Source organism: Xyrauchen texanus, chromosome 27, assembly GCF_025860055.1.
Source record: "Xyrauchen texanus isolate HMW12.3.18 chromosome 27, RBS_HiC_50CHRs, whole genome shotgun sequence".
Classification (NCBI taxonomy): domain Eukaryota; kingdom Metazoa; phylum Chordata; class Actinopteri; order Cypriniformes; family Catostomidae; genus Xyrauchen; species Xyrauchen texanus.
In genome coordinates this window covers 5,514,909-5,542,708 of record NC_068302.1, presented here as the reverse complement: position 1 = coordinate 5,542,708, position 27,800 = coordinate 5,514,909, and the positions used below count along the sequence as shown (strand labels likewise).

General features: G+C 40.9%; 1 protein-coding gene across 1 annotated transcript; it reads left to right on the top strand.

Annotated features, from left to right (window-relative positions):
- Window positions 1-23,081: 23,081 nt before the first annotated feature.
- ndufa7 (NADH:ubiquinone oxidoreductase subunit A7) lies at window positions 23,082-26,286 on the top strand. The gene is made up of 4 exons (XM_052094968.1): window positions 23,082-23,193; window positions 24,095-24,144; window positions 25,216-25,353; window positions 26,056-26,286. The coding sequence occupies exons 1-4, from the start codon at window positions 23,143-23,145 to the stop codon at window positions 26,129-26,131; spliced, it is 315 nt and encodes a 104-aa protein (XP_051950928.1). The 5' UTR covers window positions 23,082-23,142; the 3' UTR covers window positions 26,132-26,286.
- The last annotated feature ends 1,514 nt before the right edge of the window (window positions 26,287-27,800 follow it).

The following is a 27,800-nucleotide window of genomic DNA, read 5'->3' as shown; positions in this document are numbered from 1 at the left end:
TTGTTGAGGCTCCAGTTGATCTTTGATGATGTTGTCTTGATGAGAGAGAACCAGTGGGAGTCAGAGAATCTTTGGTGAATGGAAAGTCAAGGCCGTAGCCTGGCGCACGCTTGGGAGTCCTTGGGGCCTTCTAGTTTGGCATCATTCAGCGAGAGAGTGAGAGAGCACAAGGCTCAGAGGGCAAGAGAGGCAGGAAGCCAGAGGAGCATAAGAGAGCGAAGAGACGAGAGAGGGCTAAGAGAGGGCTAAGAAGTGGGCGCAGCAATTTTATACCCTTAGAAACATGTCCCACCTCTCATTGGCTCGACCAATAAGAAGGGTTTGAGTTCTAGGCGGGAATTTGGTTTATTGCTCTTTGTTGTAAAATTGCCCATTGCATGTGCAAGAAAGAAAATAGGAAATATACTTGTAATACCAATATGTTGTTGTTATCGACATATCATGTACACAGTCATTTCAATCTTCAAAATACCAAGTTATAGAGACCAAATATGCCACACATATGATTTTGGTTAACCATAGTATGCAAAGTCTGAAACATTAACCCATTAGTTTGCAAGAAAACATAGATCAAGCACATTTAAGGGAAAATGTGAGATGGCACATTAGATACATGTCAATATTTATCACATGGATATATAGAATATATATATAGGATTAACAGGGTTCATTTCTCTTTCTCAGTAAGAGAATGAAGTGAGGGTCAGCACTTCTCTGAACATTCCTTTGGAGGTCGTAAAATTCTCCTTCCATTGGGACAGGAGAATGATTCCTTTGTCAAGGCTCATTTGCATGTTTATGACAGTAAGAGATTTTGGGCTGAATGACTCAAAAGATAGTAAAACATCGCGTAATATCATTCTACAGAGATCTTATATTCGAATTCAGCTCGGACAAATCGTAAGGTTTAATTTGATACCAAGAAAGGTATATTTGGTACCTTTAAAAGTGGGTTTAACATTCTTACACTCAGGCTATTAAATATAAAGCCTCTTATTAGATATAATGAGTTCTCCTACACTACTAAACAATTCTACTAATTTTGATCTACACCAAAATACATAGCACACAGGGATTACAACATATTTCATTAAAACTAAGCCCTTTTAGGCTTTATAAGAAAGACACACATTTTTACGTTCAAAAGTTTCCCCCTTCCGGTCTACACGATAAGCACGTGGTGAGCATGCGGATGTCACATGCGGTTCTCTGTCAATGGTTCATTGTCTCTTTGTCAATACATTTATTGTGCTTGTGGAGACTAGTTGGCGCTATTTCAGTAATTAGGGGAGTTTCAACAGTAAGTTCTTGTTTGTTCGGAACCTGCCGAGTTAATGATTCCTTCATTGATTCCCCCAGTCGCTACAATGCTTTGCGACAATGCTGAGAATGCAAGCCGTACATGCGTTGTGTTTTGAATTGAGCACATTTCACAACACAATGATGCCTGAAATTGAGCTTGCCTAGCAAAGTGCGTCTCCATTCATGTACTTGGGTAGAGTATGTTTGGGTCTTTATGTGCTACAGGACACTTGGCAGATTTGGTTGGATTTTTCCAATTGACATAAGAAAAGTTTGGTGCAATGTCTTACATGGCCAGTTATTAACTCAGCAAAAAATAAATGTCCTCGCACTTTCAACTGGTTTTATTTTCAGTAAACTTAACATTTGTAAATATTTGTATAAACATAAAATTATTCAACAGCAAGACATAAACTGAACAAGTTTCACAGACATGTGACTAACAGAAATGGGAAGTCAAAATCAAAAGTAACAGTCAGTATCTGGTGTGGCCACCAGATTTGCCCGTTCTTGCTGTGAGATGTTACCCCACTCTTCCACCAAGGCACTTGCAAGTTCCCGGACATTTCTGGGGAGATTGGCCCTAGCCCTCGCCCTCTGATCAACAGGTCCCAACGTGCTCAATGGGATTGAGATCCGGGCTCTTCGCTGGCCATGGCTGAACACTGACATTCCTGTCTTGCAGGAAAACATGCACAGAAAGAGCAGTATGTCTGGTGGCATTGTCATGCTGGAGGGTCATGTCAGAATGAGCCTACAGGAAGGGTACCACATGAGGGATGAGGATGTCTTCCCTGTAACGCACAGCATTGAGATTGCCTCCAATGACAACAAGCTCAATCCGATGATGCTGTGACACGCCGCCCCAGACCATGACGGACCGCTCACCTCCAAATCGATCCCGCTCCAGAGTACAGGCCTTGGTGTAATGCTCATTCCTTCGATAAACGCGAGTCCGACCATCACGCTGGTGAGACAAAACCATGACTCGTCAGTGAAGAGCACTTTTTGCCAGTCCTGTCTGGTCCAGCAAAGGTGGGTTTGTTGCCGGTGATGTCTGGTAATGACGTGCCTTACAACATGCCTACAAGCCCTCAGTCCAGCCTCTCTCTCCTATTGTGGACAGTCTGAGCACTGATGGATGGATTATGCGTTCCTGGTGTAACTCAGGCAGTTGTTGTTGCCATCCTGTACCTGTCCCGCAGGTGTGATATTCGGATGTACAGATCCTGCGCAGGTGTTGTTACACTTGATCTGCCACTGCGAGGAAAATCAGCTGTCCTTCCTGTCTCCCTGTAGTGCTGTTTTAGGCGTCTCACAGTATGGACATTGTAATTTATTATGCCTGAGGCATGTTCACGCAGATGAGCAGGGACCCTGGGCATCTTTATTTTGGTGTTTTTCAGAGTCAGTAAAAAGTTCTCTTTAGTGCCAAGTTTTTATAACTGTGACCTTAACTGCCTACATCTGTAAGCTGTTAGTGTCTTAATGACCGTTCCACAGGTTCGTGTTCATTAATTATTTATGGTTCATTGAACAAGCATGGAAAACATTGTTTAAACACTTTACAATAAAGATCTTTAAAGTTATTTGGATTTTTATCAAATTATCTTTATTGTCCTGAAAAAGGGACATTTCTTTTTAGCGTTTTAACGTTTATGTACTTTTTAATTATGAACCAATCCAAAATCATGCATTATTAATAAGGATGTGCATGGTATTCAAATATTAAAATCACTATTTGGTTATTCTGCACATGTATAGAGGTCTTTAACCTGATCTGAGTCTGACTGTACCCGACAAACCTACAGATTTTGGGCCCGGTTCGGGTCAGTTTTTCAAGTAGGCTAAAGGGCAAGTTACAGGCTGTTCACACGTGCTTCGAGGCCATGTAAACACGCACTAACGGACATCTCTGATCATTGTGCCACAGGCAACACATATCTTTTCAGCATTCCGTGCAGGTCCATCACATTTTTTTAGACAATGTTAACTTTAAAAGAACTTTAATATTTATTAACGCATCTTGAGACACCTGTGTTCTGTTACACAATTTGTTGTGCTGCATCAAGCTTTTTCAGCACTGGTTTCACAAATCGGCATTATAACGAAGTTCTGGTTGCAAAGAGGACTTAAGGTGACTGTTACACATGATTCTAGTTTTTTGCCTGCCGAAGTTCCTGTGCTTGATAAACGGTGAGCCAATGTATTTTTCCCTTTTTGCTCTGGTGTGCAGACAATAATTACATAAGATAAATGCTGAATCATTTAAAAATCAATGCATCCCAAGGAGGTTTATAATCCTTAGCGTTTGCTGCCTCATGAAAGTGAACCTGCCCAGGTAGAATTATGCATTTTCCATTTCCATTTTTTAAGAATAGGCCAACTATGTTGCAGGCAGTGACCAAGATTATTTTTGTTCGACTTGAATGTGATTTTATCATATGAAGATCTATGTATTTTGCTTAAGCTCATAGCTTACTGTGCACATTATTCCCTGTTATCTGAGATTGTGTTTAAGGGGTCATTCCTATGTTCCCAGGGTCCTATGTTCCACAGATTTATAGGTTCCTATGTTCACAGGGTCCTATGTTCCCCATATTTATATGGCACATAATGAACACATGACATAGGGTCCTATGATCCCAGAGTCCTATGTTCCCCATATGTATATGGCACATAATCAACGGTTATTGTGTAATTTTTTTCGGGACTCAGGAATAAAGAATGTTTATTACCATGGGTGCGTCAAACACGGGAGCGTATCTATGTTCCCAGGGTCCAATGTTCCCAGGATCCTATGTTCCCTAGGGTCCTATGTTCCCCAGATTTATAGGGTTAGGGGTTAGGGTTCATATTTATGAAATATATATTATATGGATATTATTTATGAAATATTTTAACTTGAAACTGGTCAAATTTGACCCGAACCCAATAGGAGGGTTAATGTGTGTTTATATAAATACACACACACATATGTATATATATATATATATATATATATATATATATATATATATATATATATATATATACACAGTACTGTGCAAAATTCTTTGGCACATAAGATGTTTCACAAAAACAATTGTCTTCAGATGGTTCAGCTTTAGTGTGTCAATAAGAAATGTTAAATTTTGACTCCCAAACATTCCTTTTGTAAAAAAATTATAATAGAATATTATAGAATAGAAGAAAAGGAAGCTCTCCAACAGATAGCATGGCTCCCACAGAGATCTCCACTGAACATTGAATCAGTCTGGTATTACATGAAGAGACAGAAGCAACTGAGAGAGCTTAAATAGATAGAAGAACTATGGCGAATTCTCCAAGAAGCTTGGAACATCCAATCTCCCAACAACCAAGAATCAAGAACAAACTGTGTCCAGGTGTATCTAAGATAATTGGTGCTGTTTTAAAAGCAAAGGTGGTCACACCAAAAATGTATTTAGCTTTTAATGTTTAATGGATTTAGAATGATGTTAATTGATAAAAGAAAACTATTTATGGCATTATTTTTGAAGACATCCTCACTAAGCATAATTTTTCACAAGTGCCTAAAACTTTTGCACAGTACTGTATAGATATACATATATATGTGTGTGTGTGTGTGTGTGTGTGTGTGTGTGTGTATTGAGTTTAACTATTATATTATATTTAAAACATTATTTAAAAGTTATGAAAATAATAAAAAAAAATATATATATATATATTTATCAAGAATATTTGTAAAGAATCTTTGTCAAGACTTGATATTTGCCAAGCCCTCCAATAAAGCAGACATGACATATTAATCTGTAATTACAAGTTAATTACAAGTCTGTTATTATTAGTCAGGTTCTGAGACCACCAAATTTGAATCCTTCAGTTTCAGGGGTCAAACCCAAAAGATGACAATACGATGAGCAGTATTTACGTTTTTTTAAATACTAATTTAGGATTTACATGGACAGGATCAGTTGATGCACCATGACCTCTATGTGTAATTTGTCAGGAGATTTTAGCTATTGACTCCACAGACACCTTGACACAAAGCATGCTGAGGTAGCAGACAAACCTTCTTTTCCAAAGAAACCTTCCAGCCTTTCAAGGTCAGATAAAAGTTGTTGGAGAATTTGTCAAAAAAGGCCATTGAAGCATAATCCAATTAGTTAGATTGCCCATGTTAGTTCCTTTGTTGGAATGATCCCACTAAATATGTTTTGTCAGGTGACCCAATAATGTGCTTCATGTGGTAACATTTAAATAAACTGGTTTATTTAAATAGGAGTGGTTTGGACATTACGTTTCCCCTGTTCCTGTTGTTGACGGCACATTGTATGAGCTACCCTGCTTAGTATTGGTTATTCTTATTCTTATTCTTATACATTCATTGTTTTATCCTTTGCCATTTTACTGCATTCTTCTGATTTTCTACTGTTTCATTTGTGTATTATTCCGTGCACACCCGCTATGTAAAATGCAAAAATCCAAGATGGCCGCCAGTCATGTCCTTTGTTTGTGTGCCTGTATGTGAGCTCTAATTTTATTTTTGTTTTATGTATTTTTATGTATTTTATAGTGACAGTCCAGCTAAGGATAGTGACATTTTACATCTAGTGCTTAGTGGACTCTCTTTTTGTCTCAACAATTCAAATCTGAGTGGAATTTATTGATGGTGCTGCTTGGTTCTAGAAGACCCAGTGAGGTGGCAGTGACTTGGTGGATCCTGCATTGCTATTCTATGTACTTTCTTAACAACTCTTGATCCTGAGGCCAACAGTTGGTTCCAACAAAATCATCAGAGCATCTGTCTCTCTATGCTCTGCAGTTTTCTACACAGGCATTATGTATGTGCTGGTGTTTCTGTTAATTAAGATGTGTCTACTTGGACATGCTGGACTGGATATGTTGAGTGGATATTCATCGTCTCACTCTCTAAGTCTTAAAAATTCCTTGACCAAAGACTCACTTAATAATAATCATCATCATCACCATCATCATCAAGAAATTCACCCCATGCAACAGCAAAAGCTTTATAACTCCCAAACACAAGTGAGCATTCTGCTGTACCTTCAATTTTTGAAAGCTTTGAATGACATTCTCACTATGCCAAAGGCCTGTCTGCATTTTATTGGCAGAGACACTGATTATGTTACCAATACACAATCTGGGAAATTAAAGTGTATTGTTATGTTGCTGCTATTGTTATCTGGGAATGTGCAACCAAACCCTGGACCTATGCAAAATATACTTACGCCAGTAGATTTTAAAAGTAGATCTGGTTTTGACCTTGTGCATTTTAATGTTAGAAGTCTTCTTCCCAAAATGGATATTATGGTTTTACCAGAAACTTGGTTCAAGAAATCAATACCTGATAATGTGATTGCAATTGCTGGTTACAATGTTTATAGATCTGATAGACTTGGAGAGAGGTGGCAATTTATGTTAAATCAAAATCTTGTAGCTCCATATCAAATCAAATCAAATCAAATCACTTTATTGTCACACTACCATGTACACAAGTGCAACAGTAGGTGAAATTCTTGTGTGCAGTTCCGAGCAACATAGCAGTCATGACAGTGACGACACATATACCAATTACAATAAACAACATACTTTCACAACACAATTTACATATCAAATGTACACATACTTACACAACATGATAATTATATACAATACACACAATATAGAATACACAATATACAATACAATAAGTAAGGAGTATATGAAATATATATATATATATATATATATATATATATATATATATATATATATATATATATATATGAAGTAGTATAATGAGGAGAATATGTTGACAGTCCAGTGTGAGATTATAGCTGAATAAAGTGCAGTGCTAATTATTGATCCTGATAGATCAAGTGTTCAACAGTCTGATTGCTTGGGGGAAAAAGCTATCATGTAGTCGGCTGGTGTGGGTCCTGATGCTGCGATACCGCCTGCCTGATGGTAGCAGTGAGAACAGACCATGACTCAGGTGGCTGGAGTCTCTGATGATCCTCCGAGCTTTTTTCACACACCGCCTGGTATATATGTCCTGGAGGGAGGGAAGCTCATCTCCGATGATGTTCATGGCAGTTCGCACCACCCTTTGCAGGGCTTTGAAGTTGTGCGCGGTGCTATTGCCGTACCAGGCGGTGATGCAGCCAGTCAGGATGCTCTCTACAGTGCTGGTGTAGAACCGTGTGAGGATATGGTGGTTCATTCCAAACTTCCTCAGCCGTCTCAGGAAGAAGAGGCGCTGGTGAGCCTTCTTCACAAAGGCCATAGTGTGGACGGACCATGTGAGTTCCTCAGTAATGTGGACACCGAGGAACTTGAAGCTGCTGACTCTCTCCACCGGTGCTCCATTGATGGTGATGGGGCTTTGTTCTCCGTCTTTCTTCCTGAAGTCCACAACAAGCTCCTTGGTTTTACTGACGTTGAGGGAGAGGTTGTGCTCTTGACACCAGCGTGTCAGAGTGTGCACCTCCTCTCTGTAGGCTCTTTCATCATTGTCAGTGATCAGAACTACCACCGTCGTATCGTCAGCAAACTTAATGATGGCATTGGAGCTATGTGTTGCCACACAGTCATGTTGCTGCCCATTCTAACCACCTGACGTCTGCCTGACAGGAAATCCAGGATCCAGCTGCACAGCGAGCTGTTTAAGCCCAGAGCCCGGAGTTTCTCATCAAGCTTGGAGGGCACTATGGTGTTGAATGCTGAGCTGTAGTCTACAAACAGCATTCTCACATATGTGTTCCTTTTTTCCAGATGGGAGAGAGCAGTGTGTATTGTAGATGCAATGGCATCATCGGTGGAGCGGTTGTTGCGGTAGGCAAACTGCAATGGGTCCAAAGAGGGGGGCAGAACAGAGCAGATGTGATCTCTGATTAACCTCTCAAAGCATTTGCTGATGATGGGGGTCAGAGCAACAGGATGCCAGTCATTTAAGCAAGTGATTATAGCTTGCTTCGGAACAGGCACAATGGTTGATGTTTTGAAGCATGTGGGGACTACAGACAGGGAGAGGGACAGATTGAAAATGTTTCCGTAAAAACAGCAGCCAGTTGGTTCGCACGCTCTGATGACGCGGCCCGGAATGCCGTCTGGACCCGCAGCTTTACGGATGTTCACCCGTCGGAATGATCGGGTTACATCCACAACAGAGACGGAGAGTGAATCAACCTCTGTAGCGTCAGCCGCGAGTGCTCTCTCCGCGAGGGCGGTGGTGTTGTCCTCGAAACGAGCATAAAATGTATTAAGTTCGTCCGGGAGAGATGCAGCGGTGTTCATGACGGAGACTTTATTCCGTTTGTAGTCCGTGATTGTGTTAATTCCCTGCCACATACTTCTGGAGTCAGTGGTGTTGAACTGACCTTCAAGTTTGTGCCTGTACTGGCGTTTGGCTGTACTGATAGTGTTACGGAGGGCATAACTGGCTTGTTTACGCTCCTCCGTGTTAGAAGAATTAAAAGTGGAGGTCCGTGCAGTGAGTGCCACGCGAACATCGCCGTTAACCCATGGTTTCTGGTTGGGGTATATCGGTATAGTTTTGGTCGGAACAACGTCCTCTACGCACTTCCTGATGAAACACGTTACGCTGTCAGCTGTCGTCATCAGAGGCGGACCGGAACATCTCCCAGTCCGCGTGATCAAAACAGTCATGTAGCGCAGAGTCTGATTGGTCTGACCAGCACTGGATCGTTCTGAGGGTGGGTGCTTCCCGTTTTAGTTTCTGCCTGTAAGCAGGTAGAAGTATAACGGAAGAATGGTCCAATTTGCCAAATGGGGGGCGGGGGAGGGATTTGTAGCCTTCCCGGAAAGGAGAGTAACAATGATCTAAAACCCGGTCCCCTCGTGTGTTGAACTTTATGTGTTGGTGGTATTTTGGAGCGATTGTTTTGAAAGTCCCCGGCAACAATGAACGCAGCCTCAGGGTGCGCGGTTTCCTGCTCACTTATACACCCATACAGTTCCCTGAGTGCCCGGTCTGTGTCGGCTTGTGGGGGATGTACACAGCTGTGATGATGACCGCTGTGAATTCCCTCGGCAGCCAGAATGGTCGACACAGAAGCATGAGATATTCCAGATCAGGAGAGCAAAAAGACTTGATTAAATGTATGTTCCTCTGATCACACCATGATTTGTTGATCTTAAAACATACACCACCACCTCTGCTTTTACCTGAGAGATCTTTCGCTCTGTCCGCTCGGTGCACGGAGAAGCCCGTGATTTCGATGGCCGAGTCTGGAATCTCCGCAGCCAGCCAGGTTTCTGTAAGGCAGATAACACAGCAATCTCTCGTCTCTCGTTGGAAAGAGATCCGCGCTCTCAGCTCACAGAGCTTGTTGTCCAGAGACTGAACATTTGCCAGTAGTATACTGGGTAGCGGGGGTCGATTTGCACGACGTCTTACTCTGATGAGAACGCCGGCTCGTTTTCCTCTTTTCCTTCTGCGTTTCCGCGGCCGAGCAGCCCAGACAAAGGGCTCCGCCGGCGTGTTTGTAAACAGCGGGTCGGCATTAAGGAATTTGAAGTCCGGTTTTCGATGTGTAATTGCAGAACCAATGTCCAAAAGCATTTGTCTGTCGTAAACAATAAGGCAGACAAGATCCAAGACAAAAAAACAAAGAACTGTAAACAAAACAATCAATAAACCGCAGTGTTGTAACGGAGCTCGCAACGCAGCAGCCATACTCGGCGCCATCTTGTTATTTGTTCATCACAGTCTATAACTAAAGTCAGACAGTTTGAACTGCTTGCTGTTAAGGTGAATTTATCTAAAGATCTTCACTTTACAGTTGTTGGATGTTATAGACCACCGTCAGCGACAAAAGAAGCCCTCTCTTCTATTTCTGATGCCTTACACAGTCTAACTGACTGTGAATTTATTCTCATGGGTGATCTAATTTGGGATTGGCTTTCCTCTGCTTCTGATTGCATTAAGGAATTGTGTGATTCTTTAAATCTCACGCAATTTATTAAATCTCCTACTAGGCTCAACCCAAAAGATCTAAAAAAATCCACTCTTCTGGATCTCATTATTACAAATGTGCCTCACAAATATACCGCAACAGCAGTATTCTGTAATTATGTCAGTGATCATTGTGCCATTGTCTGTGTGAGAAACTTAAAATTACCCAAGTTAAAACCTTGCTATGTTTTTAAAAGGTATTTGATTTGTAAAAGATTTGAAGAACAAGCATTTCTGCATGATTTATACAATAGTGATATTGGTAAAGTCAGTTTAATCCATGATGTGGAATGTGCATGGGAACATTTTTACAATTCTTTCCTGTCAATTTGTAATAAGCATGCCCCTGTAAAAAAAATTAGGGTCTCTGGGAGAGACAACCCTTGGTTTACAGTTGAATTGTCTAACCTGATCAGGGAAAAGAATGTCTCATGGGCCAAGGCTAGAACCACTAACTCCCTTGCTGATTGGACTTCCTTTAGAATACTGAGAAACTAATTTACAAGTCTGACTAAAACATCAAAGTCAGAATATTACTTAAAATCTATTTCAGAAAATGTAACTAATCCTACAAAATTCTGGAAATAGATAAATTCATTGTCATGTCTCATTCCACTCTAGGCCTCCCTGAGCACATTTTAGTTAATTCAACTGAAATTAAGTGTAAATATGAAATTGTTTGAAAATGAACATTTTTATGAGCATTTTATATCAGCAGGGTCTATTCTTAATACATATGTAGCAGAATTGAGGAGCTCTAATTCTAAATTTATAACGTCTTTAACATGTACTAATTTACCTAGGGATCCCTTTGTATTTAGACCTATTTCTAGTGTGGAGATCTGTAAAGCTTTGAAGGCTATTGATCCAAAAAAGTCACCTGGACCTGACAATTTGGATCCTTATCTTCTAAAGATTTCAGCTGATTTTATTTCTGAGCCAATTGGTCAAATTATTAATCAGAGTCTGCAGACTAATACCATCCCTAAAATCTGGAAAGCGGCCTATGTACTTCCTTTACCGAAGGGTGAGGACCCTTCGAATTTAAACAACTATCGCCCGATATCCAAACTTTCTACTCTTGCCAAGCTTGTAGAATATCAAGTAAACTCCCAATTGAAACAATTCTTGGCTAACAATAATTTTTTAAGTGAAAGACCGTCTGGTTTTAGATCAGGTCATTGTATCATATCCGCAGCTATGTTGGTAACAAATGACATTGGACAGAAAACAACATCGTGCTGCCCTATTTGTTGATCTGTCAAAGGCATTTGATTCAGTTGACCATTTTTTATTTATAAAGCCATACAGGGTCTAGGTTACGTATGTAACCGCCGTTCCCCGATGGAGGGAACGAGACGTTGTGTCAGAGAAGCGACACTAGGGGTCTCTCTTGAGCGCCGATATTCACCTCTGATCTATGAAAAAAGGCCAATGAGAAGTTGGCAGCCAGTATTTGCATATCCCACCCCCGGACATACGGGTATTTAAGCGGGGCAAATACGGGAGTTCATTCAGGATTTTTCTGAGGAGCCGGAAATGGTCCGGCCACAACAGTGGCTCGGCTCAGCGACGTGGCGGGGAAGACACAACGTCTTATTCCCTCCATCGGGGAACGGAGGTTAGAACCTAGACGTTCCCCTTCTGTCGCTCTCTCCACGTTGTGTCAGAGAAGCGACACTAGTGGTCCACTTATAAACATGCCATGCGCTGAGCCGTGTACGTGAACTGCTGATACAGGAGCGAGCAGGTATTCTTACGTGCAAAGACGACCAACTGTATCAGACTGCACGTACCCTTCCCCAATGCCCCATTAAGGCCATCAGAGTCCTTCTCGTTACCCTGGAGGGGGGGAACAAGGTGATGGCCGCCAACCTGGGAACGGGCCAGCCTGGCTGGGCCTCTTTTCTCTCTATGTTTCTCGCATAGAGCAACTACGGCCGGGGCCCTTACATGCATTGAGGGAAGGGGGTCTTAGAAGACCCTGCGGAGGCAACACCTACCCAAAAGGGGAGGCAAAGAGTGGCAGATACCTCACATGGCCTGTTAGGACATGTGGAAAAGTTGGTGCGGTGGTAGATCCAACCTCGTAGAGGGGGGATAGCATACAGCACGGCGAACGAGGCAGCTGTAACTGCCTAAGGGAGACACGGGAGTCCGCTCGTGAGGGGACAGTACCGCGGAATTACACACAGGGGGAGTCCGAACAGGAGGCCTTACCTGTGGAGCACCTATTCCAGTACAGGGTAGATTGGTACCTGTAGTGCCTTGGGTCGGCAAGTTCCTCCGCTGAACTGCGGACCCAAAAGGGCTAGGGAGGAGTCAACCAGCGACCCGAAGATGGGACACGGGACAATACCGACTCAACTCGGAGATTGTAGAATCTTGAAAAAGTGTTAGGTGTTGCCCACCCTGCTGCTCTGCAGATGTCTGCTAGGGAGGTGCCCCTGGCCAGTGCCCACGAGGACACAACACCCCTGGTGGAGTGAGCTCGGACCCGCAAGGTGGGGGGGCACGGCCTGGGTGTGATAAGCCAATGAAATGGCGTCGACAACCCAGTGGGTAAGCCTCTGTTTGGAGACAGCGTTCCCTTTCCGCTGTCCCCGAAGCAGACAAAGAGCTGCTCAGAGCGTTTAGTGTTCTGTGTGCGGTCCAGATAGATACGCAAAGCACGTACTGGACACAGCAACAAAAGGGCTGGGTCTGCCTCCTCCCGGGGCAGCGCTTGCAGGTTCACTACCTGATCTCTGAAGGGTGTGATAGGAACCTTGGTCACATAGTCCGGTCGCGGTCTTAGGATCACGTATGTGTCTGCCGGACCGAACTCCAGGCAAGTGTCGCTAACAGAGAACGCTTGCAGGTCCCCGACCCTCTTGATGGAGGCGAGCGTGATCAGCAGGGCGGTCTTGAGAGAGAGGGCCCTGAGTCCAGCTGAATCTAGCGGCTCGAAGGGGGCCACGGAGGATGCCATATGCCCCAGGAGCTGTTGGAATTGTTTTAGAGGGACAACGGCACCTGGCTTGAAGGAAGCGAGGCATTTCAGCACTGACTGAGCACGCTCGTTGGAGAGACGTTCTGTCATTGAGACTGAGTCTAACTCCAAACCGAAAAAAGAGATGCTCTGGACCGGGGTGAGCTTGCTCTTTTCCCAGTCTCTGGTCTCTGTGCGTGCATAGTAACTCTCGCGAGGGGGCCAGGATGAGCCAGTCGTCGAGGTAATTGAGTATGCGTATGCCGGCTTCTCAGAGCGGGGCAAGAGCTGCCTCTGCGACTTTCGTGAAGACGCGAGGGGACAGAGACAGGCCGAAGGGGAGGACTTTGTACTGATACGCCTGGCCGTCGAACGCGAACCGTAGGAAGGGTCGATGTCGAGGGCGAATCGAGACGTGGAAGTACGCGTCCTTCAGGTCTACCGCTGCAAACCAATCTAGATGCCAGACGCCAGATAGGATTTGTTTCTTGGTGAGCATTTTGAACGGGAGTTTGGACAAGGTCCAATTGAAAACTCGCAGGTCCAAGATAGGTCGTAAGCCGCCGCCTTTCTTGGGTACAAAGAAGTAAGGGCTGTAGAAACCCTTCTTCGTTTCGGTTGGAGGGACAGGCTCTATCGCGTCCTTGGCTAAAAGGGAGGCGATTTCTTCGCGCAGGGACTGGGCATTTTCGTTGTGCACTGCGGAAAAATTAACACCCACGAAGGGGGGCGGAGGCCTGTGAAACTGAATTGTGTAACCGAGTCGAATGGTCCGGTGCAGCCAGCGTGACGGGCTGGGCAGTGAAAGCCACGACTCTAGGCTCCGTGCTAGGGGAACCAAGGGGACGCTTTATTTTGGACGTACCTGGCGGGGCTTCGCAGCGGTGCAGAACAGGTAATGCGGCGTCGGGAGGCAACGTAGCGTCCCGAGGCTCTGGTGCTGAGAATAAACTCAAAGCACTTACCTTGCTCCGCGCACCCGGCAGGGGGCGGGTTCGTGACTGAGGAGGAGGTCTGATGCTGGCGTCCTCTGGACTCGTCTGAACCGGCCGGCCGGGGAACAGTCGTGGGGCTGAGGGCGGGGACACCGCGTCCGGGAAGCCGGGACTGTTGAGGCCTGAAAGCAGAGTGCCGTGAGAATGGCATTTGCGGGCCACATGACCCAGAGACAAAGGAAATAGCTCTTTTATTGAGAATTTGGGTACCGCAGCCCCTGTTGGGGAGTGCGGCAAATGAAAAAACACAGAATTCTCCTCCCGGCCCTCCACCGGGGGACGGAGCGGTCTTACCACCTCCGGAGCTAACATCTTGGACTCGGGGTGCGTTGTCTCAGGAGCGCTTGGCAGCCTTCCGGGTCCGTGAGACAGGGGGCGTGCGCTTCCCGTGGTTTGCTCAACGCTGGGGCTGAGAGCTGGGCCCGGGTTGAGGCGGAGCAGAGGGTCTTCTGGAGGACGCCCTCGGCGAGCAGACGGGGCAGGGGCCATGGCGGCAGGCTTGCAGCGAGGCATGATGTGAGAAATGGCCTCCGTCTGTTTCTTCACCGTTTAGAACTGCTGGGCGAAGTTCCCGATGGTGTCGCCGAAGAGGCCAAACTGGGAGACAGGGGCGTTGAGGAAGCGAGTCTTGTCAGCTTCACGCATCTCGACCATGTTCAGCCATTGCTGACATTCCTGGACCACCAGCGTGGCCATCGCCTGCCCGAGCGCCTGCGCTGTGACCTTCGTCGCTCTCAGGGCGAGGTCGGTCGCTGAGCGCAGTTCCTGCAGCGTGTCGGGGTCAGGGCCACCCCCGTGCATGTTTCGCAGTGCCTTGGCTTGGTGGAGCTGCAGGAGCGGTGTGACGAGTGGAGAGGGGTGCTCTCCACGAAGACGTCAGCTCATCATGCACCTCCGGGAAAAACGGGACCGGGGGGGGGGCGAGGCTGTGAGCGGCGGTCCTCAGCATCAGATACCGCACCCTCCGATGCCGTGGCTAGCTCATCTGCTTCGATCGCAGTAGGGTAGGCGGACTGGCTGTAAGGCGAGTCGCCGTTGCCTCGAGCATGGACGGGAGTCAACGAGCGTGCCGGGGTGCGGGTGGTCCGAGGGTGCGTACCCGGCGGAGCTGCACCCGCTGCCATCCCCAAATTGCCTCCATCGCCAACCGCATCGTCCTCAATCCCGTGGGAAGGAGGAACAACGCAGGGGGCGGCTGGAGTGACTTGCTTACGGTTGTAAGCGAGCCCCAACCGCAACGTTGTCATGGTCATGTTCTCGCAGTGAGAACATGAACCATCCACAAACGCAGCCTCGGTGTGATCGCTACCCAGACACACGAGACAACGCCTGTGGCCATCTGAAGCGGAGAGCACTCTACCGCATCCAGGAACAACACAGGGGCGGAAAGGCATCTTTATAAAGACGCGTCCTTAAAAGGAAGTTCAACGCCGCTGTGTTTTGCTCTTTTAGAGGAAATTACTCTTTTAAATAAAATCACTCTTTTATGAAAAAGTACTCGTGAGAGTTCTTTTATAATTTGCAACTGTCGAAGCGCCCAGGGGCAGGAATGCACAGCCGTGCAAACAGGAGAAAGCCGCTGTTGTGTGCCGTAGAATCCAACAGCATGCAGCAGATGAATGACAGGAACGCGGTGTGTAACACGCAGCAATTGCAGACACGACCATCGGCTCCGAAGAAATTTTCTGAATGAACTCCCGTATTTGCCCCACTTAAATATGCAAATATTGGCTGCCAACTTCTCATTGGCCTTTTTTCATAGATCAGAGGTGAATATCGGCGCTCAAGAGAGACCCCTAGTGTCGCTTCTCTGACACAACGTGGAGAGAGCGACAGAAGGGGAACTACCTCCTTATTTGTGCAATATTTTGTCACTCATCAATAGCTGTTATGATTCTTGCTTCTCTAGATGGCTACTCTACTGGGTACCCAAGATTTGCTCTAATCTGGGTAAAACAGCGTTTTCTTATTTTGCACCTTGGTCATGGAATTCCCTCCAGAACACATTACATATAAATCACTTTGTTACCTTAGGTGAATTCAAATCTTTGATAAAAAAAGTGTATGACTGAAGAGTGCAATTGCTATGTATAAGCTGGATTCTGTAGTTGTAGTCCATTGTTTTCATTACTGTGTCCTATTTTTGTCTTCTGTCTGTTTTTGTTGTGTTGATCTTTTAACTTTTTACCTTGTTCGGTGTGCTTTCTTGGCCAGGTCTCCCTCGAAAAAGAGATTTAATCTCAAGGGACTTCTTGGTTAAATAAAGGTTAATAATAATTTCTCTCTAGGGTTTTTATCTTTTTTTTCCCCCGCTTGCCTACATCTCGCATCTCGACTGCATGCATTCGTTTTCTCCACTGTGTTTTACATGGATTATTGCATCAATCTCAAACATCAGCTGATTAGGAACCACATTGATCTCAAACACATGCTGCTCAAGAACAACCATAACAACAACGCAATTGCAGTAAGTCAGGGTATACACTCATGTTATTGCTTCCTGCATTATATGCCATATGTTTACTATAGCTTTTCAATCAGCAGTGAGGGATTCACATGTAATAAATGTAAGGAATTAGTCAGGATGACAGAGAAGGTTTATGAACTAGAGGCATGCATCCGAACACTAGTGGAGGTCAGTGAGAAAGAGAAGCTGGTAGACACTGTTTCAGATGCGAGTAGAACAGTGAGCAATACACACACTTTGGTTCCGGCTCTAGAGGCTCTGCAGCAGGGCAATTGGGTGATGTCTCCTTGGCATACTCACTCAGCAAAGCAACACCACTCTCCTGTTCCTGTTACGGTTTTCAATTGATTCTTCCCACTCAGTGATGTACCCAATGAGAATCATGTTGAAAGAGCCCTAATAATTGGTGATTCTATTGTAAGGAAAATGGAAATGGAGAATCCATCCAACATTATTAAATGCATTTTGGGGGCTTGGGCGTCTGATATCGGATCCAATTTACAAGTGCTGGCTATTGCTTAACGTAGATTTTCAAAAATTGTTATTCATGTCGGCACTAATGATGCTTCGCCAGTCCGAGATCACTAGAGATAATGTTAAAGAGGTGTGTAAATTTGCAAATCCGATGTCAGACACTGTAATATACAGTACTTGGGCCCCTTCACTACTCGTCATGGTGACGAGGTTTATTGTAGATTAGTGTCACTGAATGGCTGGATGTCTGAGTTGTGTCTGGAGAATATCATAGGATTCATAGACAATTGGAAGCGTTTTTGGGGTAGATCTGACCTGCTAAAGAGAGATGGAGTCCACCCCTCCAGACAAGGTGCCACTCTCCTCTGCTCATAAACATAATAATGAAAGTGTTTGACTAACTGGGGCCAAGGTCAGGAAGCAGACAAACTGATTAATCCGAATGTCTGCTGCCTTGAGATGTCACATAGGTCACATAAACTACAATACATCGAGACTGTATCACCTAGATATCATATAGAGACTGTGTCTGTTCCCCAAACTACCAAACACATTACTGTAACTAAATCATTTAGAAAAAAGTTGATTAAGGTCAAACCTTAAAAAAACAAGATAACATAATACAGGGCTACTAAACATTAAATCTCTTTCTACAAAAGCACTAATTTTAAATGAAATTATTACTTATCATAGTTGAATGCGCTCTGTTTGACTGAAACCTGGCTTAACCAGATTAATATATTAGTTTAAATAAATCTACTCCCCCAGGTTATTGTTATAAACATGAGCCTCTTCTGAAGTGTCAAGGATTAGGTGTTGTTACAATTTACAGTGGTGTTTTTGGTGTTACTGTTTACTTTTGGGTTGTGGGCGGCTGTGGCTCAGTTGGTAGAGCGGGTCGGCCATTAATCGCAGGGTTGGCCCACATGACTCCACATGCCGAAGTGTCCTTGGGCAAGACACTGAACCCCAAGTTGCTCCCAATGTGTGTGTGTGTGTGTGTGTGTGTGTGTGTGTGTGTGTGAGCGTGTATTTATCACTTTGTGGGGACCAAATGTCCCCATAAGGATAGTAAAACCCGAAATTTTTGACCTTGTGGGGACATTTTGTCGGTCCCCATGAGGAAAACAGCTTATAAATCATACTAAATTATGTTTTTTGAAAATGTAAAAATGCAGAAAGTTTTCTGTGAGGGTTAGGTTTAGGGGTAGGGTTAGGTTTAGGGGATAGAATATAAAGTTTGTACAGTATAAAAACCATTATGTCTATGGAAAGTCCCCATAAAACATGGAAACACAACATGAGTGTGTGTGTGTGTGTGTATGTGTGTGTGTGTGTGAATGGGTGAATGAGTCACAGTGTAAAGCGCTTTGAATACCGTTAAGGTTAAAAAGGGCACTATATAAGTGCAGACTATTTACCATTTACTCAGAGGGCAGGATATAAATTTGTCTTTTGAACGTATAATGCTTAATATGACACCGTCAGATATAAATAAAAATTCTGTCATCTTTTGCCCTTGCTACAGTATATAGATCACCCGGGCCTTATTCTGGATTCCTTGGTGAATCTGATCTAGTAGTCAATGTAGATAGAGCTTTAATTGTTGGTGACTTCAACATTCACATAGATAATAAAAATGACACTTTGGGATTAGCATTTATTGATATTCTCAACTCTCATTCTGTCATATGGCGTTGATGTTGATATTATACAAATTCTACCGTAGAGTGATGACACCTTGGATCATTACCTCGTCTCTTGTCTGTTGCGATCAGCTAATGTCACTCAATCTAAACCATGCTATCATTCAGATAGAACTATTCTTTCAACCTCTAAAGATAACTTCACAAAAATCTTCCAGAATTTTCTCACATACACAGTAAGCCAAAATGTCTAGAAGAACTTGATGAACATAAAATATTAAAAGTCTTCTCTAGCACTGTTGTCCCACTTTGATTAATGAAAATTGAAGAAGAAAGCCTTGCACTGTGGTACAATGTATACACACGGAAAATGGAGTGCAAGTGGAAGAATACAAAATTAGAGGTATTTCGCGATGCTTGGAAGGATAGTGTATGTAGCTACAGACAGGCACTAAAAGCTGCCAGGTCAGCATATTTCGCAAACTCATAGAGAATAACCACAACAATCTTAGGTGTTTATTCAGTACTGTGGCAAAATTGGTTATGAATAAAGAATCAACTGAACCAGATATTCCATCGCAGCACAATAGTAATGACTTCATGAATGTCTTTACTGATAACATTGAAATAATCAGAAATAAAATTGGAATTATGCTATCAACTCTCACAGTACCTCAGAAAACAGTGTTTCATAATTTTGCTCACAAGCAACTTCAATCCTTTGCTGTCATAGTTCATAAAGAGCTAACAAAACTTCAAAAATCAAAAGCCACAACATGAATGTTAGAACCAATACCAACTAAGCTCTTAAAAGAGGTATTCCCAGTAATATCAGAACCTCTTCTTAATGTTATTAACTCCTCGCTATCCTTAGGACATGTCCCAAGAAACATTAAAATGGTAATTATTAAGAAGCCACAGCTTGATCCTAGAGAGTTGTCTAATTATAGACCGATTTCAAATCTAACATTTATGTCGAAAATACCAGAAAATGTAGTGTCCTCCTAACTATGTTCATTTATACAGAGAAATGGAATATATAAACAAATTCAGTCAGGATTTAGGCCCCATCACAGTACAGAGACTGCACTTATCAGAGTTACAAATGACTTGCTCTTATCATCTGATAGTGGCTGCATTTCTCTTCTATTGGTTTTAGATCTTAGTGCTGCCTTCGACATGATAGATCAAGGCATTCTCTTGAATAGGCTGGAGAATTATTTTGGTATTAGTGGACTTGCATTAGCATAGTTTAGTTCCTATTTATCAGACCACTACCACTTTGTATGTGTAAACGAGGAATTGTCAAATCAAACAAAAGTATGGAGTGCCACAGGGATCGGTTTTAGGACCTCTGCTTTTCTCCTTATACATGCTTCTACTGGGAGAAATTATCAGAAATCACTGAATAAGTTTCCACTGTTATGCTAACGATACCCAATTTTAAATTTCTTCTAAACCCTACGAAAATTCACAATTCTCCAAATTAGCAGAGTGTATCAATGAAATCAAAGATTGGATGGCCAGAAAAGTTCTTCTACTCAATTCCAACAAAACAGAGGTACTAATGGCCAAAAACCTCTAAAAATAAGCAGCTAAAATATAATTTTACTCTTGATGGATGTACTGTTACATCATCTTCTTCAGCAAAGAACTTAGGTGTTATACTTAGGTGTCCTTTGAAAATCTAATTTCCAATGTAGAACAGCATTCTTCCACCTGAGATATATTGCTAAATTATGAAAATGAATTAATGTGTTCATGACCTCAAGACTAGATTATTGTAATGCATTACTGGGAGGATGTCCAGCAAGTTCAATAAATAAACTTAAATTTGTTCAAAATTAGTGCTGACTAGAACCAAGGAATATGATCATATTAGCCCCATTTTATTGTAGTTACATTGGCTACCTGTTAAATTTAAAAATTCTGTTAACTATATGCAAAGCTTTGAATGGTCTAGCTCCATAGTATTAAGTGACCTTCTTTCACATTATATTCCATATTGTTCCTAATGATCACAAAATTCTGGCTTGTTAATAATTCCAAGAATATCAAAATCCACAAAATGGTAAATGGTACCATTTAAATCTCTGCACTTATATAGCACCTTTTTAACCTTAACGGTATTCAAAGCACTTTACATTGTGACTCATTCACCCATTCACACACACATTCATACACCAATGGCGGCAGAGCTGCTATATAAGGTGCTAGCCTGCCATTGGGAGCAACTTGGGGTACAGTGTCTTGCCCAAGGACACTTCGGCATGTGGGCTGGTATTCGAATCACCAACCCTGCGATTAGTGGCCGACCCGCTCTATCAACTGAGCCACAGCTGCCCCAAAAGGAGGTAGATCCTTTTCATACTTAGCTCCTAAACTATGGAATATTCTCCATAACACTGTTCGGGATGCAGACACTCTCACTCAGTTTAAGTCTAGACTAAAGACTCATCTATTTAGCCAGTCATAAAACTAATTTATCCTTCAACTCACAATTAGGCTGCTTTAGTTAGGTCTGCCATAACCAGAAATATCCATCATGATCTATAACTCTGCATAACCCTAATATTTTTCTATTTGTTTCCATGTCTCAACCTCTGGATTCATATCTCAAGGTTACCAGAGCCTGCCAGATCCAGCTCCGTTCCTGCTTGAAAGCTACATGTCACTGAGAGATGACAACAAACTACAACTGGTGCTAGCCAGACATCACTTCAGTTTTTAGACTACAGAGGATGAACTGATGCCAAATCCGACTGTAAGACATCGGAAACTTAATATGCCACTGCCTAAACCTTGGACTTATTTTAGACCCTACCGAACCTCACCGAAATGACCTGCAGGATGAACTGTGATGCACCTCATCATTTATCTCTGCCTGCATCACCTTTGTCTATTGATGGACTACACTCTTGAAATGGAATACATACTATAATTGAATTGCCAACAAAAGCCTTCATCAGCCAACTAACAAAGGGCAATCCATTTATGTGAACTTTTGCAGTTATTCCAGGACGGACTTCAAAGACATTAGTCATTAATCTTTAAGTTCATAAAAAATCTTTTATTTTTATTTTTAAAACACTGGACCTTAATGCTTACTTAATTTACTAATTTAAAACCATTACTTGCACTGGACATAAATAACTATTGGCATTATATTCATGCTGTTTAGCCAGAGGGGAACTGGCCCCAACAGTGAGTCTGGTTTCTCCCAAGGTATTTTACTCCATTAACCAAGATCTTTTTAAGTTTTGTGTTCCTTGCCACAGTCGCATTCAGCTTGCTCACAGGGGATCTAAATACAATTATTATTTAATTATATAATTTCTATAGACATTTTACAATCATATTTAATCAAACTACACTATGATGACTAAGACTTTGTAGATATTATGGTTTAATTTTCTGTTAATGCATGATTTGTTGTGAAGGATGCTATACAAATAAAAATGACTTGACTTGACTTGGTTTACTTGGTACTAAATCTCTATATTAGTGTACACCACCAACAATAGTATATTTTAAGGTTTAAGTCAGAAATATCTAATTAAAGTGATAGTTCATCCAAAAATCTCATATTGAATATTGATCAGTTTCTCACCCACACTTATCATATCGCTTCTGAAGATATGGGTTTAAGTCTTATGGATAACTTTTATGTGACCTTTTTGTGCATTTTGGAGCTTAAAAGTGTTGGCACTCATTCACGTCCATTGTGACCTACAGAGCTGAAAAATTCTTCTTAAAATCTTTGTTTGTTTTCAGAAGAAGAAAGAAAGTCATACACATCTGGGATGGCATGAGGGTGAGTAAATAATTAGAGAAATATCATTTTTGGGTGAACTATCCCTTTAATGTAACAATAGAAGGTATTTTTTTACAGTGCATATTTTCTTTGCATACAATATATTTGGAATATTCTCAAATATTCCAAATATATTGCTGGATAACATGATCATCAGGTTTTATATCAGAGTCCATATCAGCTCAAGTACATGCTGTCATTAAAGCAAAAGAGGGGAATTATTTATTTTTTCACCTTGCGGTTCATGGCTTCCGTAGTAAAACGCAAAATAGAAAACTCATATAAGCTTATGGTTTCCTTTGAGTTTGAAACAGCAGATGGCGCGAGTGTGTTTTGGTCTTTCGGATGTGACCGTTCAGTGAAACAGAGAAGAGGAGACACGACCCTTATTCTGCTGTAACAGGATCAGCTTGAGTAGCACACAATCACTATTTGAATTAAGGTGTTGTCAAAGCAAAACTGATTCTGGAACAGATTGACAGTGAAGACCGTTTTCACCTTGACACCGAAAATGGCGTCGGCGACGAAGATTATCCAGAGACTAAGGAATTATCTGTCAGGGGTGAGATGATGCAGAATTTAACCATTTATTATTAGTGCATTTTTAGACCCACACAACCGAATGTATCGATGTGATATGACAACGTGAAAAAAACCTTAAATACACGTATTTAAACGCATACACGTTTAAATACGTGTATGCGCTTTTATCTGTGCCTGCTAGTCTGATTGGTTAGTAACCAACTGAAGTTTTTATGTTCTTATAACAGCAAAGATACTGTTTTTACTATTGTAATTATTTTTAAGTGTAGGGAACACAGAGGCAAGTTGTCACCGGGTTTTTTTTTTTACTCCTGTGAATATTTCTCAGGAGAGGTTTACTCTTCAATTATCTGAAAGTCAACTTCAAACTTCAAAAAAGCAATACATGTTGACCGTATGTGACAATATGCCCCGCTCTAGTATAAGGTGAAAGTTCAATGCAAGTTAAGCTCAATCAACAACATTTGTGGCATAATGTTAATTACCACAAAAATTAATTTCGACCTGTCCCTACTTTTTTTTTTCCATTGTGAGTGCCTCAGGGTCACAATGAGGCACTCACAATGGAAGTGAATGAGGCCAATTTGTAAACGTTTCAAAATTATAGCCACATGACATAAACAATATGCATGTTAACATGATTTTAAAGTGATAAAATCACTTACTAACCTTTTCTGTGTAATGTTATAACAAACCTTTAAACAGCCTACATGCCTTCACAGTAAAACAACTATCATAAATTGTAATGAATCATTTTAAATTCTAAAACAAATGCTAAAACTTGCCTCATAATAAATGTGACAACCTGCGATTCAGATAACACATTCTAGAAAAAACAGATTAGTTTAATTGCATTGTTCCACATATGACAACTAGCCCCGGTCAACTCTGCTTACATTTGCCTTTCTTGTTACTTACAGCAAGATCTCCAATCAAAGCTACAACTTCGGTACACTGAAATTGCAAAGAGGTAGTTATGTTGACCTGCCTGAATATGAGCCAGTAGATATACCTGTATTTCAAATAAATAATGTTGGGTTTTAAATGTGATTTATTGAAATGTAGCATCAAAGGTATAGGCTACTTATCTATTTTATTTTAAATGGTATTAATTTGACATGTTGTAATTTATTTCTGTCTTGGCAGTTGACAAATGGACATTAAACTTTTTTTTATAAACATCAAGATTTTAAATGATTATTTATAGCTATATTGGAAACACTTTATAATGAGGTTTAATTTGTTAACATTAGATAATGCATTTATTAATCTTTGTTAATGTAAGTTCATTAAATGCAATTGTTCATTGTTAGTTCATAGTGCATTAACTAATGTTAACATAAACAACTTTTGATTTAAAAAATATATCGCAATATGTTGTAATTAACATTAACCAAGATTAATAAATGCTGTAAAGGTATTGTTCATTGTTAGTAAATGTTAATTAATGTTATTAACTAATGTTAACAACTGGAACCTTATTGTAAATTGTTACCGCTCTATTTGTTTGTTATTAGTATCTTAGTCACCCGTTCAACATTTTCAAGTTTTTCACCTTTTCTACTCACTAGTTCATTTAAATGGTCCGGCGGTGTGACAAATTATTTTAAAACTATAAATATTCCATGTAGTCTGTCAATTAATATGAGGTCATGAAAACTCCCATGTACAATAATTACTATAAAAATGATGTTTAAAGTAGTTTTAGATGGATTAAATTGTCACGCCGCAGTACATTTCAAAATATGAAGACACATTTCTTTTAACTGTTAGACTTCTATCTGCTGGTATCTTCATAAATGATAAAGCTTTCATTTATTTTATGTTTATTAATGTTAAAAAAAATATTTCTATTAAAGGAAAGACTTAATAAATTAACATGGAATTGGCTCCATACAAAATAATCTGAGGTAAAACGGTCCTGCCATCTGCCTATATATTTGTAGATTTATAATATAATGAGCATATTTTCAAACTAATTTAATGATAATACAGAAAGCAAGCATTAACCTGTGGTGAATATGTATTTCATTGATTGTAGGACTCAATCACCACCCAAACTACCTGTTGGACCCAGCCATAAATTTGCAAATAACTACTATTGTCAGAGAGATGGACGCAGAGAATCTGTCCCGCCAACTGTGGTCTTGTCTTCTCAGAAGGCCCTGACCGCTGGAAGGTTGGTTGATGTTTCTAAATGCAAGTTGTATTAAAGGCAGTAAAATATACAAATCATGTTAAAAACAGAATCGCTAAGCTAGACTTATTGGTATTTGATAAGTTCCCCTTTTGCTGTAATAACAGCATGCACTCAAGCTGAATTCTGATGATCATTTTATCCAGTGTGATCTGAGAATGTTCCAGAGGGAATCTGTGTGCTTTAATGGAAGCAAAGAAATCTAACCTTTTGTTCAAATGAGTTAATATGGTCAATGTCACAAATTTGCTTATTTGATTAGTGACCAAGATGTTCTTCATTTTACATCACAACTTTAATTTGAGTTTTTTTTTTTTATCTAAATGTTCTCGTCACTAATCAAGTGTAAACAAATTTGTGAGACTGTCCACAATGTGAAGTCCTTTGAAGTCCTTTGTAGAAAAGGTCAGGTTTTCTTGCTTCCATTGAAGAACACAAGAAACTCTTCTAAAAGCAGGGTTTTGTTCATGCTAGCTTAAGTGCATGCTGTCATTAAGGCCAATAGGAGGACATATGAATACTAATGCTGTTCTTTTGCTGATAATTGTAATGGGGAAAAAAAAAATATGAAACTACAAATGTGTGCAAAATAGTAAAATATTTACTTGAGGATTTTTGCACCCCATGTCAATTTATTTCCTGCCATGTTAACCATGTCATCAATCTCTTTCTTTTTCTTCACAGTGGGGCTTCTCAAAAACCCAAACACCCTGTTGTGCCTGGGCCCCAGTTAAAGGATCTTCCAATAAGTGTGGATTAGATTTACGGTGTTAAATGTGTGTTACTCTGAATAAAGATCTGTATATACAAGAAACATATTTAGAGTACTGTTTGTGTATTGTAATGCTCTTTTTTTTCTTGCAGTCATCACATTGATGTATTTGTACTAGTGCTGTCAGTTGATTCAAAAGAAAATGTCTATACTTTTTTTGTACTCACGATTAATCACAGATTTAGAAATTTGACTCTATATATAGTACTTTTCCTGTCTAAATGCTTTTATTTCCATATTAGCAATGAAAATAAAACAGTATATAACAATATAATGCTTTATTAGCATTTTCCAAACAAAGCCTTTCCCAGTATAAAGATTGAAATGCACTAAAATAGCACCAATTCAAGTTAAATGTTTCCCAAAGTCTAAGTGAGAGTTTGACTAATTGAAAGCACTAATCTCCACATAGGTTGCCTTTTCATTGCAATGGGTATTAAATCTCTTAAACTCTCATCCTCTACAATATTAATTTGCTGGTAGACTCTGGCTATCCACTTTGCTACTTCATGAATCACGAAGTGCATGATTGCTTAAATCATTGAATGTAAATCCAGCATATCTTTGAATAAGATTTAATTACCTTTTTTTTTTCTTTTTTTAGACAATGTAGAGATTAATCACTTAAAGAAATTAGCCTAATTTGTGATCTTTTTATTTTTGGGTGTCAAAGCCTGCCAGCATATGGGTCATTTATGGTTATTGGTGGATTTTCCATAACTAGAAAATAACTCTTAATTGTTTATTTAAAATAAAATGTAATGTTTATTATGAATGGCTTTTATGATCGATTGAGGTCTTTATAACAATAACAAAAAATAATGAATGTACGAATTTTGGCACATTCGCTCGTTTTTATGATGTCCCTGAAGAAAATGTTTTTTTTTTTCAATGAGACACATTTGCAATATAATTAAAAATAAATATGAATATGTTTTTATTATTTTATAAATCAAGTTAAAATCTCTCTAATTATAAATATATAAAAATGGAAACAGTAGGTATTATTTATTATTTTAATAATATCCTGTGTGTCCCCGAAATCGCGTTCCACCCAGTTAGTTTGTGGTTTTTCGCCTCCTGAAAAAAATTTTGCGCGCGCACCGTCACTTGCCCAATGTGCTTGTTGTCATAGTAACGGCAAAACGAAAAGGAAAATGGCAGAGAAACGTAAATGCGGTGATTCTTCATCAGAGGCGAAGAAAAAGTTAAGACACTATGACAAAACCTACATACATTTTGGTTTTATTGAAGGCCAAGACAAGTCTCGGCCAGAATGTGTCTTTTGTGATGAAAAACTGGCAAACGACAGCATGAAACCAAGCAAGATGAAAAGACATTATGATTAGCCTTGTAAAAAATAAGGATCTGTGCATGCATGCATGCATATAAGTAGGCTACATACAGCATTCTACCGTGCATATTTAACATTACGTCATAGCATTCAGTATTCTATGTTTATACACAAAATCCTGAAAAAAAAGAGAAACAACTGCGTTTTACTAGTTGTGTAAAAATGAAAATATTAGGCTAAAAGGAAACATTTGAAGTTGAAAGGAACATTTCCTGTGTATTCATGTAATAAAATGTCATTAAAAACTTAAAACTAAATTTAGTTACTATACACAGTGTGTGTGTGTGTTTATGTGCATAGCAT

What these genes read in the sequence shown, in the direction of transcription:
- ndufa7 (XM_052094968.1), top strand. Translation starts at nt 23,143, where the DNA reads ATGGCGTCGGCGACGAAGATTATCCAGAGACTAAGGAATTATCTGTCA. An exon ending in TACACTGAAATTGCAAAGAG is followed by an intron (nt 24,145 to 25,215) that starts GTAGTTATGTTG and finishes CATTGATTGTAG; the next exon opens with GACTCAATCACCACCCAAAC. An exon ending in AAGGCCCTGACCGCTGGAAG is followed by an intron (nt 25,354 to 26,055) that starts GTTGGTTGATGT and finishes TTTTCTTCACAG; the next exon opens with TGGGGCTTCTCAAAAACCCA.